The sequence below is a fragment of the Periplaneta americana genome, chromosome 2 (genome assembly GCF_040183065.1).
Source record: "Periplaneta americana isolate PAMFEO1 chromosome 2, P.americana_PAMFEO1_priV1, whole genome shotgun sequence".
Taxonomy (NCBI): Eukaryota; Metazoa; Arthropoda; class Insecta; order Blattodea; family Blattidae; genus Periplaneta; species Periplaneta americana.
Window position 1 is genome coordinate 5026274 of NC_091118.1, and position 21009 is coordinate 5047282.

The 21009-nt window shown below is 36.6% G+C and overlaps 1 protein-coding gene across 1 annotated transcript in view; it reads left to right on the forward strand.

Annotated features, from left to right (window-relative positions):
* Positions 1 to 1210: 1210 nt before the first annotated feature.
* LOC138711949 (fatty acid synthase-like) overlaps positions 1211 to 21009 on the forward strand; it is a 147644-nt gene continuing 127845 nt past the window's right edge. The window contains exons 1-8 of the mRNA XM_069843256.1: positions 1211 to 1217; positions 1320 to 1338; positions 5267 to 5450; positions 8582 to 8734; positions 10650 to 10823; positions 10900 to 11100; positions 16143 to 16381; positions 18901 to 19131. Coding sequence (XP_069699357.1) covers positions 5276 to 5450; positions 8582 to 8734; positions 10650 to 10823; positions 10900 to 11100; positions 16143 to 16381; positions 18901 to 19131 — 1173 coding nt within the window. The 5' untranslated portion in view covers positions 1211 to 1217; positions 1320 to 1338; positions 5267 to 5275. The remainder of the gene's footprint in view (positions 1218 to 1319; positions 1339 to 5266; positions 5451 to 8581; positions 8735 to 10649; positions 10824 to 10899; positions 11101 to 16142; positions 16382 to 18900; positions 19132 to 21009) is intronic.

A 21009-nucleotide genomic window follows, 5' to 3' on the forward strand; every position in this document is an offset into this window, starting at 1 on the left:
ATGTGCTGTTTGCACCACACTTTTTTTTAGTTGGTTATTTAATGATGCTGTATCAACTACTAGGTTATTTAGCATCGATGGGATTGGTGATAGTGAGATGGTATTTGGCGAGGTAAGGCCGAGGATTCGCCATAGATTACCTGACATTCGCGTTAGGGTCGGAAAGAAAACTCAACCAGGTAATCAGCCCAAGTGGGGATCGAACTCGTGCCCAAGCGCAACTTCAAATTGGTAGGGAAGTGCCTTAGCCGACTGAGCTATGCCAGTAGCCACTTTTTTTTTCATAGATATTGTTTTTTGGACTTTATATGACAAGCAAATTTCATATAATCAGTTACTTTTTTAATTTAATTATAAAACTTCAAAATCTCGACGATTAATAAATAGTCAAATTTTACTCTATAAGACTGTTAATGATATATTGAATAACTGTGATTTTCTTAAATTCCTTCAGTTCAATGTAAAAAAAAAACAGAATTACGTCATAGGCAACCTTTTGTTATTCCCATTCCTAGAATTGTTTTCTTCAAGAACTCTCCATTGTTTGTTGTGTGTAATACTTACAACTCCCTGTCTTTAAACTGTGATTCTCAATTAGATTTCAGTTTAACAGTTGAAAAATTTCATACAATATTAAAAAGAATTGTATTTCCTTAGATATTTAAATGATGAAGAAGTGTATTATAATGTTTTTACTCTAGTTTTTAAATAATTTTGCATCATTATATTGACATTTGGCACTATGTTAACTGCAATATTATATTCTAGCATCAATTACCGTTATGTATTTTCTTTCTTTCGTTTGTGTTGTTTGTTTTGCTTTTTTTTTCTTATCATATATTTTGTGTATGTATCTAGTAAGCCACCTGTAATTGGAAGCCTGCTTCTGTTGGTGGTGGATTTTAAATAAATAAATAAATATATGAGCTTACATCTAGGCCCTAAATATTCCAGAAATTTTCCATATCTTATTTCATTGAAAATATGTTTATAATTTTTGTTAAACTGTTCATTAATAATTCAACAAATAAAATTAAAATATGTAGGAGTAATTAAATGCTTGCATAAGTGAATGCACAACAAACATCCTGCCCATTGTAACTGATGAGTCAGCTGCACTCCTTTATACGACGTTAGGCGCGTTCATAATCAATTCCATAAAAACTAGCATGTGTGACGCAACAGATTTCAGTCAGTTAAGGCGTGCAGACATTACGGTAAGGTTACGGATTGTACATAGTGTTATTATAATGTGAGAACTACGGAATATTACACAGATTTCCTCGTCACTGATTCCACGCTATTTTGCACTATTTCAGAAACTTTGGATCTCGAAGTGTATGTATCCTGTATCGAGATCCCGGAATGAGGAGCACTTAAAGGAATAAATTGCTACTGCTTCAAATCCCATTGTGTTCGACACTTCTCAGGTTATCAGGTGCAGTATGCTGGGGCAGGGAGGTGTCGTAAAGCATTGCAGAACGAAGCCAACAGTTTGTGCATGTGCTATGAAATGCTATTACTTTCGGGACTAACACCTTTATCCTCCTACTACCATGGGGTCGTATAAAACCCCAAGAGCACATTCGAAGTCGCGTATCATTTTTGTTTTCTTAGGTACTTCAAATTTTAAAATAATAAACTTTCTTCCTTTGAGTGTGATCTATCTAGGGACATTTCGCTTTTAGTTTTGTTTTAAACATGAAAAATTATTGAAGAGTCCACTGCAAGAATGATGGATGTCATTTGGAATACATTTTACAGGAGAAGCAATTGAAAGTTTGAAATGCTTAGCGCTCAAAGCTTAACTGTGATTTTCCGAACATTACTGGACAATGACTATCAGTGTTAATGCCATGTAACTCTCTATGTACAGAGCGTTCGCCTACGGGTGGGCCAGGAAAGCGGCCTGCCTGCGGTGTCGCTTGCGGGAATCGTCTATCCGTAAGCTTCCACTTTCTATACTATACTCTGTAGGGTTTTAATTTTAAAAGTTCAGCAGCAGTAAAGACTGATGTTTTTGAAACACTAACTTCCTGTGAAACACGTCTTAGAGATTTATTAGGAGAGCGTGTAAATGATGCACTGATTTCATCAATTTTTTCTTCCGTCAATACTCTTTGTTTTCGCTTAGGATTTGTAGCATTTATCGAGCCTGTTGTCCTTAATTTGTTAACAAGACGTCTAACAGTTTCTCTACCCTGAATTGGATATTTCACTTCAAATTGCCTACGCACCTCTCTACATGACTCTGTTTTCACATATGCATCATACATAAAAACTCTCTTTTCAAGCGTGAATTTTGCGTTTTGCATTGTTAACAAATTTTACACAATGCTGAACATTTAAGCAACTGTGTCAATAAACTGCACTGTACGTGTTAAATACTGCAACATCTGGCTCACAACTGATAACTTGTCGACCTTGATGTCCTTGATTGTCGAGCGTGTCTCAACAACTGTGCGCACAAAGCGGCGTATCAGTACATGCCGCTTTCCTGGCCCCACCCGTAGGCGAACGCTCTGTACATTCTATATGTCTTAAGCTATGCATTGACATAATACTACGAGAGGAGTTCGGCCGGCGTCGTGGATCATGTCCCAGCATGGCTCAGTTGGTTAAGAGCACTATCTACCATGATAGATTCCTTCGATATTGGAAGTGTATTAGTTAAAACAAGGGAAGGACGTTCTATAAAAATAGAACCTAATCTAACTTCCAACAGCGCGCACAGCTGAGAGGTCCTGGGTTCGATTCCCGGTGCCGGTACGAATTTTTCTCGTACTTAATGGTAATAAAACAAACTGACTAGTTCACACTAGTCATGTAATATGCAATGAGGTGGGCGAGACCTCATTCATATTCGATACATATGCATTGACAGTTTTGGTTCATTTTCGACAAGAAAGTGACATCCATCATTATTGCAGTGGACTCTTCAATTGTTATTACACTAGTAGCCTACCATTGGGGTATTAAATGACGTCAAACAAAGTTGACACTCTTATTGATTATTTAGTTGCACTGAACAATGATATAATTTGAAAGTAAGAATTTCAAATTCCTATTACAAAGCACTTGCAACGGTGACAATTCCCGCCTTTCTGTTGCTTCTGCTCTGACTAATATAAGTTTTTTTTTTTTTTTTTTTTTTTTTTTTTTTTTTTTTTTTTTTTTTGCCTCGGTCTTCAAAATTCCTGTGCCATTCAGTGTGTGTTCTTACCAGTGTTTCATTATGAGTAAAAATAGGTTTTTGTAACAAAACGTATAAAAATAATTTTGGATGAGGAAGACAATGAAGACAATGATGGGTCACCTCAAGAAATCCAAAACAATGCTGATGGGGATTCTGATTACGACGGGAAAACAGATGCTTTATATTATTTCTAAAAGTGAAAATGAAAAGGACGAAGATTGTGACAGAAATTCTCGGTCACTTCAAGAAATTAAAATCTTCTGCTTCTGCATCCTCTCTCTTTGCGTTCCTAGAATTCAACTGAAATAGTTTCTTATTTTCCAAAAAAGGGTGTGGTAGTAACATTGCTGAGTAGGTACCATGTACCTCAAAGAAAAGACAGAAAATAGTGAAGCAGTATAACCTATCATGATACTCGAGTAGAGTGCTAGAAAGGCAAGTGTAGACACTATGGACAAATTAGTCAGAACTTGCATCACAAAACGGATAACAAGGAAATGGCCCATGGTAATTTTCTACATTATATTGGATGTGAATGCACTCGATGCTTTCACAATTTGAATGCACATAAATTCTGAATGGAAACACAACAATAATTATAAAAGAAGAGAATTTCTCCTGGAGTTGGGAACATCTCTAACACAGCAAAACAGAAGTCGAGTAAAGTTTCTGTGCCCCTAATATACAGAGGAAAACAAAACCGGGATGATGTCATCTGTGTGAACGTTCTATGGACAGAAAACATCAAGACTAATGTCATAAATATTTTTCTTTCGTTTGTAAGAAATATTCAAACCTGTCTTTGTGAGGTGCAAAAATTATTAAGTTACAGATAAATCTAAATAGAGTTATTCAAATACTGTACGAATACTCAGTTTTGTCAATATTGTTGTGAGTAAATGTATCAGTATATCAGTATTATCACACAAATAAATTTAGTTCCTAAAACAACTTTTTTTATTAATTAAATGAATTGGAGTCAACAATGACCCCAATAGTATCCAATGTGACAAAATAGTTCTGGTAGTAGGAGGGCCAAATACTTATTTAAATTTATTAACTCAACTTAACCAGCCAAATGTACCATCTTCACTGAGAGGGATATCGGTCAGAAATCGCAAAAAAAAAAAAAAGTATTGTGTTAATTAAGAATACATAGTTTCAAGAACTTTCCCTGAAAATTTGAGGGCCAAATTAGGCCCTGATTATGGATATGGACAATTTGAAAACATCAGGAGCATAAAGTATTAAAAAAAAAGTTTAACTTCGTTCGCATTTTCCCCTTTACTAACATTTTTCATTACTTATATAGGCCTGCCTTTTTCTCAGGAACCATTTGAGGTAATTGGGTGAAACTTTGCAGGCTAGCTTTTTTTTAGTAGATCTGCTTTATCTTGAAAATTGTGAAATATGCTTCCTCTTATGTTATAAAGAAGTCTGATTTGTCTCTAATTTTTTTTAACAATATTAAGAATTGTTATAAAAAGTAAAAGGAGAGGTATATGGAAAAGTCACTGCATAGTATGTCATATTTATGTTCTCCTATGAAGCAGAATAAATTTCAGATTGTTTCACTAACCAGTTTGCATAAAAAAGGTAACTGGTACATATGCATAGTAATATATGATTTTTTTCTTAAATTGTTTGCATTAAAAATCTACAAAAATCATAGACCATTACCACACATTTAGACCTACAAACGAGCATGAAAATTTAGCAGTTCTAGGTGCAACGCATTAGAAGATATTAATGATTTTCTGAAACCTTGTACGTATTTTGACTTACGTCTCCCCTTAATACCTCACTTGATGCTAATGATTCTTGGTGACCCAAAAAAACCGAAGAGTTATCTATTTTAAATAAGAGAGGTGCAAATTACGCACCTTAGATGTATATAAATTTCACGCCCAACTTTGTATTAAAATCCCCCTAGCAACAGGTACCGAAAGTCTGTGGGCATGCTGTAAAATGAAGGGTTGCGTAAAAGTGAAAAGGGAGGGGAAGCAAGTCACTCTGTACACGCTGGACAGAAGTGTAAGTGCACACTAGAATGATAGTGCTTGTTTGCAGTGCAACAAGATGCCGGAATCCTTGAGCTCATCAATGGATTCTTCAGGCGCGCTTTCTGGTGACGACATCGTGATCTCCGGGATGTCAGGATGTTTCCCAGAGTCCAGGAACATGTACGAATTCCAGGAGAACTTGTTCCAGAAAGTGGATATGGTGACAGATGACGATCGACGTTGGAGGCTGGGTAAGAATGCATGTACCGTACATTATATTTCAATACTTCTGCGTGATTTACTCGCATCACCTACATGGTAGTTACGAGGTGCGTTTGAAAAGTTCGTGGCCTGACACACAGATGGCATTGATAACGTGGCAACAAATGCTTTTAATTTTGAAGTTAGTGCGCCGAACAGATGTGTTGTTGTTGTTGTTGTGTTGTTGTTATCTAATGCCGGGCTTTGGCAACGAAGCCATTAGCGTTCTTGCTTCCAATATTTCTCTGTGGTGGATCCATCAGGTAGAACTTCACAGGTTTGTAGATGATCTTCAGTCATTTCTTCTTCTTTGTTGCATAGAGGACAATTTGGATTGTGTAAATTCCTATTTTATTCAAGCGTTTGGCCAAATAATCGTGTTCTGTAAGCAGTCTAAATTTTGCTACTGCAGATTTACTTGGGATTTTGGAATAATTTCTGGTTTTTTTATTAAAATGCTCCATTTTTTATCTTTGGCTTTGGTACATAGTGCTTGGTTTTGCTTGATTTTATATTTATTTTTAATTAGTCTTTTGATGGATGTAAAAGGTAGGCTTGTATTTGTATTTTGAATTAAATTGGATCCTTTTTTGGCAAGAAAGTCAGCAGTTTCATTTCCAGCAATTCCGCAATGTGCAGGTATCCATTGCAATTGAATTCTTTTCTGTAGTTTTTGAAGTTGTTGGATCATTTTGTGACATTCTTTAATTTGGATTGACATCATTTTATATGAATTTATTATAATATTGCTGTTTTAGAATCAGAGAGAATGACAGCATTTTGAAATTTATCTATTCTGTACAGTAGGTGTTGGAGTGAGATATGAATAGCCAAACAGATGTAAAAAATGGAAAATGTCGAGTTTCGTGCTGTCATTAAGTATTTCGTAAAGAAAAGGGAATGAGGCCAACAGACATTAAAGCAGACATGGATGAAAGAAATGAACTACTTCTTGTTTGAGGTTCTAAAATAGGCCCAATTCTTTGAAGAAGATAATCTGTTTGAGTTGGTGTAATTCGAAAACATTCACAGAATTGAGACAAACTTAGGTTATGGAAATGTATCCTGTTTTTATATATTCGGTGAAGGTTACTTATGTCCCAGCCACTATAAGAACTAGATAAAATACCTTGAAAATTCCTTGGATTTATAGTATTGATTAGAAGAAAGTGATGTGATCACTGGGAGGGCTGTAAGCCCGCCCAACCCGCCCTAAGTACGTGCCTTACTTATATACGAAAATCGTCGTGCGTGAATGAAGAATACGGCCATATTTCGTTAATGTAACAATGGGTTTCAGTGTCGCCAACATAGTGATAATACTACACACCTAATCAAACCTAACCTAACCTGGCACATAATACACACTTAATCTAACCTAACCTAACCTGTCACATAATACTACACACCTGTAGCAGCATTCCTCACGTTTAGTATAATTTCGTTTGCATGTATTGCCGACCCTGCTTCTCGTGTCTGTAGCTATCTAGTGGAAGTAGATCGTAATTCCAGGAAGAAAATATGGCGACTTTCATAATAGTTGCATTTATACCTGGTAAGGTTTATCTTGTCTCAGTAGCAATAAAACCAAGTCCCTTCAAATGAGGGTGGAGATTATAGGAGGGTTGTAAATTTTCAGGATTCCTTTCAAAATCGTGTTATTGTACAGGCTACCGGAACTCAGTTTCTTGAAAGACAAGCTCAGTGACGGAACTACACAGTACGAAAAGAGATATTTTGTTACTTTATTTTGCGCTACAGAATGTATCAACTAGTCCCTTCTGCCACTGGCATTGCTTCACTCCCCCCATCGCAATAACAACACAGACGAGTAAGACATATCTCCTTTCTCTCTCTTTTTACAGTGAGACAAGATTCATCACACAGACTTTAGTTTGTTCAGTGTATGTTTTCTGATATATTAAATGTGTTAATGTAGTAATAATTTCATGTGTATATATATATATATATATATATATATATATATATATATATATATATATTACAATAAGAATTGAAATGTGTTGTGGCTGTGATAAAATATTGAAAATTGATTTATAGCGCCACATTGGCAGTGATAAAGTTGTGCAATATTCGTTCAGTGGCCGGTGAATACTCTACCTTAACCATATAGTTTTTGGGGGGGGAGAGATTTCGTCACTTGAATCACATAATAGTAAATTTTTTCTCTTTTCATAGTTCTTCTCTAAATTATTTTGAATCCAATAAAGAATATACATTACCGAATATGTTGTTGTTGTTTTCTAATGCCAGGTGTTTGGCAATAAAGTCATTTGACCTTGCACTCCAATATTTTTCAAAGATATTATCATGGCCAGCCACTGAAGCACAGATTTTGAGGTGTTCCGAATCCATTTCTTGGTTTGAGTTGCACAATGGGCAGTTAGGGGACTGATATATTCCAATTCTATGCAGGTGTTTGGCCAAACAATCATGGCCTGTTGCCAATCTAAATGCAGCTACAGACGATTTTCGTGGTAAATCGGGAATTAGCTGTGGATTATGATGCAGAGAGTTCCATTTTTTCCCTTGAGATTGTGTTATCAAATTTTGTTACATTACCGAATATAAAGAATTTAATCTTAATGACACAGAGACTTGGTTCTTTAAAACATCCCATTCACTTTCCCTCATATGACTTTGCACTTTTCAAAATTACTGTTATGGTTGAATAAAAGTAATTATATATTTTAAAGGTTTCCACTACTTTTCCATTTCACTTTGCAAATCACTTTTGAAAAGCGGTAATGGAATAGAGACTGTAATGCAAAGTGCAAACTGCAGAGTGAAAAGTTTAATTGTGGGATAGGCCCCAGATAATCAGCCCAAGACGGAATCGAACACACGCCCAAGCGAAACTCTGAATGCACTCACCTCCTACGATATGCTTGTGGCTCCCGTTATTAGATACTGTACATTGATTGTATTGTACGTTTGTAATTTCACATAGATGTCTTTTGTATTGAATGATATCGAATTTTCAAGTAACTTCCTTGGTTCTTAATTCCAGCTTTAAACATGTGGTCATTGTAACAATGAAACCCATAGCTTTTGTATTGGATTTTAATTTTAATCTTATGCTAATGATTTTACTCTCCAGAGAGTCACGAAGTGCCTCAACGAATGGGTAAACTCCTCGACATTGGAAAGTTCGACGCTTCCTTCTTCAACGTCAGTTTCAAGGAAGCTCACACCATGGATCCTATGGCACGTATCCTGATGGAGAAGGTTTACGAAACTCTTGCTGATGCAGGTATGAAATAGTAGCCTATATTGTAATAAGGGCTCTATTGCAATGAGACAGATAGTTACTAGAAATTGGTAGTCTTTTGTCTACTCGCGGGAAATATAGCAAACGGAATGTGTCTGCGGAAAATGTGGAAGGGATTCATACTGCCTTCGCAAGAAGTCTGAAGAAGTGAATTCGACATTTCACGGTTCATGATGTAGTAATCACAAAAGATTACAGGTACGTCAATGGACCTACAAGATTCAATTACATCAGCGAATCTATCCTGATGACAAAATAAACTCCAAGTGTTTGCTGCAGACGTTATGAATAAAAATTGTTAATCTTTTTAGATCTTATCAACAATAATAACAATTCAGATTATCAGGCAACATTGTATTCTAGAGGTGGAATAATCGATTAAAAACAAAAGATGTGAAAACAAATTAATGAAATGTATAAAAAATTCCATACTCTTTCAAATTTAAGTATAAAAATATAGGAATACTATTTCATATTTCAAAGGAATGGTACGGGGGTTTGGGGGTGAAACTTAAAACGCAATTAACACTGCTTTTAAACTTATCCTCAATATCTAAATTTATGTCTTTTTGTTTAAATTTAATTTAATTATTTAAATGATAGAGTTCAAGCTACTAAAATTGATAATGTATTAAGTGAATTTATTAAAATTAAAATAGGTGTTCCGCAAGGAACAGTCCTTGGACCAATTTTATTTTTGATATATATTAATGACCTTTTAATGATAGACCTTAAAGAACATGAAGGTGATTTATATTCGTATGCTGATGATGCTGTTTTACTTTTTAGTGTAAAAACTTGGACTGATGCTTATTATAATGCAAATTGCGGCTTAAAATTAATAAAAGATGGTTCGATTTAAATTCACTTGTACCGGTAATTAATAAAGATAAAACAATAGCTATCCCATTTTCTTTAAATAATGAAGGTAATAAACCAATTTCATCTGTACTTCAAATTAAAATGCATAATTCTGATTGTTCCGATACAAATTGCAATTGTTCAGTTATTAATGAAGGTAGGCCTAATGAGGTTACATATTTAGGTATAATTATTGATAATCATTTAAAGTGGAATAATCATATTCATTATATTTGTAGTAAATTACGTAAAATATTATGTTACTTTGTTATTCTAAGAAATATTTTGTCACTTAACTGTTTACGTGTAATTTATTTAGCATTATTTCAATCTATATTTATGTAGGGTATTATAGGTTGGGGTGTAATTTATAAATCCAAACTTTATCCGTTAATTTTACTACAGAAAAAAGTATTAAAAATTTGTTTAAAAAAGCAGAAAGATTACCCAACTGAATTGTTGTTTAAACATTTCAAAGTTTTCGACATTAAACAATTAATGTTTTATTTTATTTTATTAAAATATTTTCATACAAATTTTAATAACTCTGAAAGGTATATACGTAAATATAGAACTAAAAATATGAATTCTCTGCGTTTGTCTGAGCTTTTTATCATAGCATGAGTCAAGGTCCCAGATTATTAAACACATTTTATTCCAATAATATTTCAACCACGAATCCTCTCCAAATTAATAAAAATATAAAAAATTTGTATTGGATTTATAGTTTGGGTTTAAACATATTAAACGCTATTTAATCTGTATTCACTCTCAATTTTAATTGTATTTTTGTCTGTATTAGAATCCCCTCCTGAGCACGAGTCTTACTCATTCAGGAGTGGGCTAGTTTATCTTTCATTGTATTTATTATTTTGTATTCATTTCAAACTTACTAGCAATAAAATAAATAAATAAATACATTGAAATAAACAGTTACTTAGACTTGGGAACTTTTGAAATGAAAGTCTGCTATGTAGGCCTATGTGTGTATACATATGTACATGCATATAAGATTTCATATGACATGTATTTTCAGGTGTGAACCCATCTCACGTGAGAGGAAAACGGATCGGAATGTACTTGGGCACGTGTTTTAGTGAGACAGAGAAGACTTGGTACTACGAGAAGCTGCAGGAAGGTGGCCTGGGATTCCGTGGCTGCTCTCGGGGTGTCATCGCTAGTAGGATATCTCAGTGGCTTGGAATCCTTGGTAAAAGCAGGCTTAACCTTATACTGTAGATTGACATAATTTGCCATGCTCAGATCAGTAAAGACGAGTCTTGCAGGTCCCAGCTACATGGTGGACACAGCCTGCTCATCCAGCTTGTACGGTCTGGAGCATGCGTACAGGGCTATACGAAATGGAGACTGTGAGGCTGCCATCGTGGCCGGATGCAACGTATGCCTACACCCACATGTCACCATCCAGTTTTGGCGCCTGGGCGTGCTGAGTCACCAGGGCATGTGCCGCTCTTTTGACAGGGACGGTGAGTTGCCACCATCACTTAATCCACTGTCTGCGAGTGCCCTTTTGTATTATCGTAGTTTCTATGAGATTCCTCACTAATATTAACAGCATCAAAATGACAATAGAAGAAAAAGCACTGATTCAATATGAAAAACTTATCAGATTACCAGGAAACAATTGACATTCATAAAGTCCTCTCTGTAGATTGAAAACTCAAAAAAGTTTCATATCCATGGTTCAAGAATTAAAACATAAAATCAATATCCCGAATTTAAAAGAAAACTTACAAATTAAACCAAACCCTTTAACTCTATTAAATATAGAATATAATCTAAATTTAACAGAAGAAATACTAAAATCAGAAGTAAGCACTGAAATAATGAAACAATTGTCTTTAGAGACAATTAATATTAGGTACCCTCCACAAAACTGGCTTCATTTCTACACCGACGGATCCTTGATCTCCAGAGAACAAGGTGCCGGTGCAGGTGTTACGTGCTGTCTCTTCTCACTTTATAGATCTCTTGGATATGGAACAACAAGTTTTGATGTGAAATCATTGCAATAAGTGAAAGTCTCAGGAATCTTCTATGCCACATGAATAAATTTAGGAATGCAGTTATATTGTCAGACTACAAAGCAGCTATTCTATCAATAGTCTCTAAACACACACCTTCATCTCAAACAGCAGAAATAACTAAAATGCTCTCTCAATTAATATCACTCAATAAAAGAATTGTATTCCAATGGATACCATCCCATTGTGGAATCCTGGGAAACGAGAATGCGGATGCTTTAGCAAAGAAGGGCAGCACTGCTACTTACAGACCTGTTACTAAATCTACGTATTACTCTGTCAAAAGATTTATTAAATCTGCATACTTAGATTTCAACAAACAAAACTTGATAGCACAATCTCAGGGAAAAAAATGGAACTCTCTGCATCATAATCCACAGTTAATTCCCGATTTACCACGAAAATCATCTGTAGCTGCATTTAGATTGGCAACAGGCCATGATTGTTTGGCCAAACACCTGCATAGAATTGGAATATATCAGTCCCCTAACTGCCCATTGTGCAACTCAAACCAAGAAATGGATTCGGAACACCTCAAAATCTGTGCTTCAATGTCTGACAATGATAATATCTTTGAAAAATATTGGAGTGCAAGAGGTCAAATGACTTTATTATCAAATGCCTGGCATTAGAAAACAACAACAACAGTTTCATAAAACTGACGATTGTTGAAACGTTGATAATAAAATCATTTAAGTCCGTAATACATTCCGAAAATAAGACCTAGCAATATATAAATATTATTTTTTATAAACAGTAATAAGACGCGCCCGCTTATTACGCTATCCCGTGTAATACCTTTTTTGTCCAGTCCCTGCACATTTCATATATAACGCCTTTATAAAATACCCCATTTGTTGCGCTTAAGTCCCGCATAATACGCTATTTTTGTGGAATATTTTCGATGTAATTTTCAGCAATGTACTGTAACAGCAATGAAACATCTTGGTCATTGAACTCACTGGTGCCATTAACTTGAAAAGTATTGGTATTCGACCATTTACCTGCGCATTTAAACCTTCATACTTCATATCTTTGTATACCCCACCCTCTTGTTACGCTCTCTTATTCGACTCCTTACCTGCGTGGTTAAAGCCTACATACAATTACAATACCTCACCCTCTTGCTAACCCTCTCTCTCAAACAGCATTCCTCACTCGGCCGTAATAAAATTCTGGAAATTTTTGCTGGGCAGTTTGTTGTTCTTTAGTGTATTGAAGTGTCTGTCTGTGTTTGTGCATGTGTGTGTGTGTCTTTCTGTGTCTATGCATGTCCGTGTCTATGTGTGACTTTCTGTGTCTCTGCGTATCCATATCTGTCTGTATATGTCTGTCTGGGTGTATTGGTGGTGTCTGTGCATGTCTGTGTCTTTCTGTTCGTGCGTGTGCGTCTTTTTGTGTGTGTATGTGTGTCTCTGTCTGTCTTAATGTGATTTTATGTGTCTATGTGTGCGTGCGTGCAAAGAGATGAGAATGATTCTAAACCAATTCTACAAAATGTTAATTTTATAATAGGAAAAAAAAATAAGATTTGAAAATTTTTTAATCATGTAATTCAAGTAAATAACTAGTTACAAATGTAAAGACAGCCCGTTCAGTCAGTGATTGAACTACAGTAAATCATTATTTACTTGATTTATACAATTTTTTCAATTCTAACTTTTTGTTGGCTCCTGTATGTTGCATCTTACATGATCCTATTGCCTTGTTCCTTTTACGTTCATATTTTGTGGTGGTGATATTGCCTTACTCGTCATCCTCCTTCTGTGACTAGTATATTATTTGTTTGCAATTGAACCATTTAAATAGACAACATTTCTGTTATGCTCTGCTACTGTAAGCATGAAACATAATGAGACTAATAAAATGATAACTTATGTAATTCTTATTACCACTTACTATGATGTTGCATTTACGTTGTAGTTTAGGTACAACAAAATACACTTGCATAATCATTATTTAAGACAACTTGAAATTATTTTAACCTAGCCATCATCGAGGATTGAAGTTAGGAAGATCACTGTTCATACTTTGATTTAAAATTTTTATTTTTATTATTTCCGGCTGTTAATATTATGAGACTTGAATGTAATATAGAGTTCCTGTGAATAGGTTACAAGCCAATTCCAAGTAAGATCATGATAAATAATACTTTAATTGAACGTGTTAATTCATTTAACTATTTAGGTTATAACCTCTCTTACATCACTGATGAAGATATGTCAAACAAAATATCTAAATCTATAAAAATCACTGGCGTCATTAACACCGTCTTCAAATCATCCCATGTTCAGAAACATACAAGGCTAAAGGTATATAAAACACTAGCTCGACCGGTCCTCACTTACGGTAGCGAGGCATGGACAATCAGAAAAGCTGATGAGCAAAGGCTGATGACAGCTGAAATGAGGTTCATGCGACGAACAGCGGGATGCTCTTTGCTGGAACACCGTAAAAATGTGGACATATTGCAGGAACTAAAAATGGATCCTATAGTTAATTTTGTTCAACAATATCGACTTCAGTGGAAAAAACATGTTGAAAGGATGGATTGCACTAGATGGCCTAAACAGATTCTTACTTATGTACCAAGAGGAAAGAGGAAATTGGGAAGACCACGCAAGCACTGGCATGAGACCGTAACAGATCCTGTAGGGTCTAATACGTGAAGGATATGATGATGATTTTTATTATTTTTACTGCTAGAAGCTAGAAAATATTACATAATTTTGATAATAATAATAATAATAATAATAATAATAATAACAATGATAATAATAATAATAGTAGTAATAATAATAATAATAATAATAATAATAATAATAATAGTAATAATAATAATACAGTCCGAACACTGCTTCTACATTCCCACAATTAATGTTTCCATGTCATTCGCAACATTTTTCACAGTCGAAAATGCTGGAGCTGATTCCCCATTGTAGCATCCATGTCTGTTTTAATCTCTGTTGGACTCATTCCCTTTGTTACGATATATTTAATAACAGCATGAACCTCGATATTTTCCATTTTTTTCAGTCTGTTCGGTGCACTAATCTCAAAATTAAACTACACAAAGTGTAGTCAACAGAAATTTTTTTCGCAATTGAACTAATGCAAAATGACTACTAACAATGGCGGTATTGTTGACACATTTTCAATACCATATATGTGTAAGGGTACGAACTTTTCAAACGCACCTCGTAAATAAATCATTAAATAGGTTCCTGACTGTGAAATAAATATAATATTAAATAATTAACAGGCTACTAATTAATTTATTAGGCCTATTATTTATTTACTACACTGTATGACGCTATCGCCGAATAAATATGGGAAATGCCTGTTTCTATTCGGTTGAGAAGCTTTTGTCATCCAGTCTGCTGTCAAAAAAAAAACTTAAAGTTAGAATTTATAAAACAGTTATATTACCAGTTAGAATTTATAAAACAGTTATATTACCGGTTAGAATTTATAAAACAGTTATATTACTGGTTAGAATTTATAAAACAGTTATAGTACCAGTTAGAATTTATAAAACAGTTATATTACCCGTTGGAATTTATAAAACAGTTATATTACCGGTTGGAATTTATAAAACAGTTATATTACTGGTTAGAATTTATAAAACAGTTATAGTACCAGTTAGAATTTATAAAACAGTTATAGTACCAGTTAGAATTTATAAAACAGTTATATTACCGGTTAGAATTTATAAAACAGTTATATTACCAGTTAGAATTTATGAAACAGTTATAGTACCAGTTAGAATTTATAAAACAGTTATATTACCGGTTAGAATTTATAAAACAGTTATAGTACCAGTTAGAATTTATAAAACAGTTATAGTACCAGTTAGAATTTATAAAACAGTTATAGTACCAGTTAGAATTTATAAAACAGTTATATTACCGGTTGTTCTGTATGGTTGTGAAACTTGGACTGTCACTTTGAGAGAGGAACAGAGAGTAAGAGTGTTCGAGAATTAGGTGCTTAGGAAAATATATGAGGCTAAGAGGGATGAAGTTACAGGAGAATGGAGACAGTTACACAACGCAGAACTGCACGCATTGTATTCTTCACCTGACATAATTAGGAACATTAAATCCAGACGTTTGAGATGGGCAGGACACGTAGCACATATGGGCGACTCTAGAAGTGCATATAGAGTGTTAGTTGGGAGGCCGGACGGAAAAAGACCTTTAGGGAGGCCGAGACATAATAGGAAGGTAATGTTAAAATGTATTTGAGGGAGGTGGGATATGATGGTAGAGACTGGATTAATCTTGCTCAGGATAGGGACCGATGACGGGCTTATGTGAGGGGCGGCAATGAATGAAAGATGGAAGGTGTGAAGAGTAAAAATGGAAGAAATGAAGGTTGCGCAAGAGCATGGGGTAAGACTGGCACTGTCTCCTCACTGTACACTGCCTCAACTTATCCTCTGAAGCAGGAAGGCCTGCACTCATTTGTGTCTGTGTGTCCAGCCAATGGCTACGTGCGAAGTGAGGCGGTCGCCGCGGTGTACCTGCAGAAGGCACGTGACGCCAAGCGTGTGTATGCACGTGTGGTGCACGCCAAGACCAACTGTGATGGCTACAAGGAGCGCGGCATCACTTTCCCCAGCAAGGAGCTGCAGCGGGTCTTGCAAGAGAAATTCTACCAGGAGTGCGGCATTAACCCCGCGACAGTCAGCTTTATGGAGGCCCACGCCACTGCCACCAAGGTAACAAGCATATGCAGCTAAACAGGTGTGTGAACCAGGCTTCGTGCCTTACCAAACATCCTGAATATACAGGGTGTGTATACTAAAATGTTCTATTTTTATCTTGCTCCCAATACCAAAGAAATAAAGGTAAGGGAATTTTATTCACAAACATAAGTCGTATGAGGGATTAAGTTTGTAACAAAAAATCACAAACTTCCATGTGAGTCCCTTTGGTGGCACAATGGATGTCTAGTCTGTATTCGATTTTCATCCAGGTCCGCTCCAACATGCTTGGAGAGTTGGTACCAATGACTTCCACAATCTGGACACGGAGGTGTTGAAGGTCCCGTACTTTAGTGGTCTACACCCTGTCCTTCATATAGCATCAAAAAAGAAAGAAATCCAGCGGCCTGATGTCAGGAGAACTTTGGAGTCTAAAGGTACGGTCACACGTCGCTACCTTTGCTGCGCAACTTTTGTACTGCAGCTGCAAAAGTTGCGTGTCGTGTTCACACGTAAGCCTAAAGTAGCACGCTGCACGCTACTTTTCGTGCTGCGCAACCCGAGTGCTGCAAAAGTTGCAACTGGAGGTTGCGAGTCTGTTCACACGCAAGGCGCTACTTTTGCAGCTGCAGTCATGCTGCAGGTTCCCATCTCCGTGGTGACTTCTCAATATACATTTTGTGATCTTCATCTTACGATGTTGGTGACGTATAAACGTCCGTTGATGTGACATATTAATGAATTTAATTACTGTTATAGTCACCAACATCGTAAGATGAAGATTACATTTGTAAAAAGTTTCTTCCCACCATAAACAGTGCTCACTAGATCAGACGCTATGGACAGTACTCTGTAACAGAGTCGCCAGTATGAAGGGATAATTCCAAGCCTTTGGCGTGAGACGATCTCGATAGCTCAGTGGTAGAATGCCTGACCGGAGTACAGGAAGTCGCAGGTTCGAATCCCGCTCGAGGTTATGAAATTTTTCTTTCATACCATGGCATGATTGTGACTATAATAGTATTTAAATTCATACATTTTGTGGTTATGTTCGCATTATTAAGAAACTCATGCGAAAGCTTCCTTATCTATTATTTGCTTTTCTGTTCTAACTAGTATTCAGAAATTGGCATTATTTTTACTATAAAGCTTTTAAAAACGCCTATATACTTAATGATAACCAACAGCATATTCACGTAATCAATGTTGGCAACCCTCCTTTTTGGAGCTGCGCTATTGAAAATTAAAAAAAATGAATTATGTCGTCAGCAATTATGCTCAGACTGTGTTGTGTATTTAATAACCGTTACAAATAATTTATTTTCATCACATTTAACATTAAAATATATCCCAACAATAATAGTATCATTGGCACATTTGGGTGGTAACACTGGTCGCAACCGCAGCAAAAGTTTCAACAAAACCGATATCAAAAATGCTGCGGCTGCAAGCCTGAGAACCCTGTTCACACGTCGCTACTTCTAAGCTGCGCGCAGCATGGAAAAGTAGCGGGCAGCAGGTTCGGCAGCAGCTACTTTTCGGGTTGCACCGTTGTTCACACGTCGCAGTACAAGAGTTGCGCAGTTTTTTGTACTGCAGCGCTGCAAAAGCAGCGACATGTGACTGTACCTTAATTCAGGAGTCCATCTTGTCCTATCCTCCGCCCTGGAAATGCACTCCACACATCCAGCGACCAGTGAGGTGGAGCACCTTCTTGTTGAAACTACAAACCGGGGAAAGGCTAACAGCTGCAGCATGTCCAGGTAGGTCATTCTTGTGACAGTCTTCTCTGATCATGTTCCTCCGTGTCTGGATTGTGGAAGTCATTGGTACCATCCCTAGATATCCTTCGTATCAACGCAGGGGCTAACGAGGCAGATTGTGTTTTTCTGTTACGATCTTAATACCTCATACGACTTATTTTTGTGAATAAAATTCCTTTATCTTTATTTGTTTGGTATTGAGAGCAAAATAAAAATAGGGCATTTCGATGTAGACACCCTGTATAATTAGACGTTTCTAAGGAATTATACCCAGTACTCTTGAACCCTGGAGATAAACAAAGACTTGAATATAAAAAAATCGAATGCTTCTGCATTTCACAAAACACTGTCCTTTATTATTAAAGGGCTTCACATGAGGTTTACTGGTAATTTCTTGTTCTTGATATCTCTATAGAATCCACACCTGTGGAGTAACGGTCAGCGCGTCTGGCCGTGAAACCAGGTGGCCCGGGTTCGAATCCCAGTCGGGACAAGTTACCTGGTTGAGGTTTTTTCCGGGGTTTTCCCTCAACCCAATACGAGCAAATGCTGGGTAACTTTCGGTGCTGGACCACGGACTCATTTCACCGGCATTATCACCTTCATTTCATTCAGACGCTAAATAACCTAGATGTTAATACAGCGTCGTAAAATAACCAAATTAAAAAAAAAATCTCTATAGATAGGATAATAGTCAGAAGATAAACTCTCTTAGCAATACAGACCATAAGACTAAAAGTTGCAATGCTGTGAGGTGCAATGTTTGCGCAGGTTGGCGACCCTGAGGAGCTGCTCACACTGGATGAGGTGTACTGCATTGGGCGTGATGAGCCTCTGCTCATCGGCTCTGTCAAGTCTAACGTTGGCCACACTGAGCCGGTGTCAGGGATGTGCTCCATCGCCAAAGTGGTGATCGCAATGGAGACGGGCTTTATCCCCCCCAACCTGTACTATGACAATCCTCGGGAAGGGGTGGATGCCCTGACAGAAGGACGTCTCAAGGTCAGTGCTGATGCTGCTTGATTTATATGAATTTTTATCATGTGGTCTGGTATAAGGAGGAGTGGGTATTGCATGGATATCCTTTCCAGGGGATTTTTGCTATCCTAGCAGGGTTTACTCCAAGCCCGTTTAGATTTCTCTCTAGACACAAGGCTGGACTCCACTTACAAAGGCAGAACAGCCATTAATCCTTCCCATTGAAGGCTTTAAGGAACCAACCTGGATAAATACCCAATGTCCCATCCCTACCTTCCCGTGGTGCAGCTGTTAGTAAGCATAATTTTACAAGGGAGGGGCTACTCATCAATTAGCACTGGTCAGCTTGATGCGTTAATGACTGAATTTGGTATAATTTTCCTCTATCCAATACCTAATTCCCTCTTTACCCTTTCCTATCCAGTCCTCTGACTGAACTCTTACTTTCTTCGACCCCAACGGCATTAGAGCATTCGAGGCCTAGGGGTTCATTTCCCTTTCCTTCCTCCTCTTTCTACTTTTCTGTTCCTAGTGCTGACCTGCTATGGCACTAAATTCGTCCTCCAGTGGCTTAAGGAGGGAAAGCTGGTGATCAACAAGATCTCCCAGCTAGGTCCAATGGACCCGTCGACCAACAGCAGGTGTGGTCCTCCAGACATTCTGGGGGTTGTGTGTGAATGAAGCAGCCACCAAAACGTTAAAATATGGTGTTCACTTAAATTGGCTACAACTTGCCATTTTCACATATCTTTGAAAAATATTGGAGTGCAAGAGGTCAAATGACTTTATTGTCAAATGCTGGCATTAGAAAACAACAGCAACAAAGGCAGAACACACAAACACCCTGACTGTGACTTAAAGCTGCGCCTCTTCATAATCTGTGGCCACTGAAGCAGGGTAACTGCAGTGTTTGCCGGGAAGCAGGTTTCCCTCATATATGCCATCAGCATATTATTGTTATAGGTAAAACTGTAGCCCTTCATAATGGCATTTTTCTTTTATTTTCCTTTAAAAAAATGGTCGTATTTCATTGTTTCCAAAAAACGAAAATTACTGAAATATGGCGGAAAACACAGTTTACATATCAACCCAAATTAAACATTACAAGTTCCAAATTCGATCTAGCCAGATCATGTAAGAAGAATGGAAAATTCAAGAATCCCAAAAATTATGATGCAATATAAACCTAGAGGACATCGTCGACCAGGAAGACCTTTAAGAAGACTGCTAGATGGGGCCGAAACAGGTCTACAGAGGCCTAATTCGTGAAGGATGATGATGATGATGATGAAGTTCCAAATTTAAAAAAATTAAGAAAAAATGGAAAATTTATACGAAAAAGAAAACAAAATAACTTACTTTTCACAAATGTAGCACAATTATACTTCCTTTTTCCAATTTTCCTACCAAAAAACGTATATCCAAGGTATACCAAGACCCTGAACAAGCCAAACGTAACTTCTCACTGACCCTAGCCTTTACAAAAACTTGTATATTCCACAGCTTCACAATGTGCACAAAGATATTTTTCACATAATAGGCTATGTCTTAACAAAATAGATCCCAGTTTTTCAATATTAAGTAATAAACCATTGAAAATCCCAAAACTGTCCACTGACAACCAAGGCACAAACCGCGCACCTCACTAGACCCTGCCCCCTACATGATTAATAACCAAAAGACTCGCCATTCTTACTTTCAAGGAATATCCAGTAATCAATTCTTATTTTTTTAACATTCATAAAATTCGGGAGTTGGCTTATTGATTGTAGTGCTACAGTCAGTGCTGTCATGGAGGCTAGTCATACAATTAATTAATCATATGGGGAAAAGAAAATTTTGCCTGTATGGAGCCATACGGCACATGGGTGCCTAAGTTTTGTACGCAAAGATCTGTATATA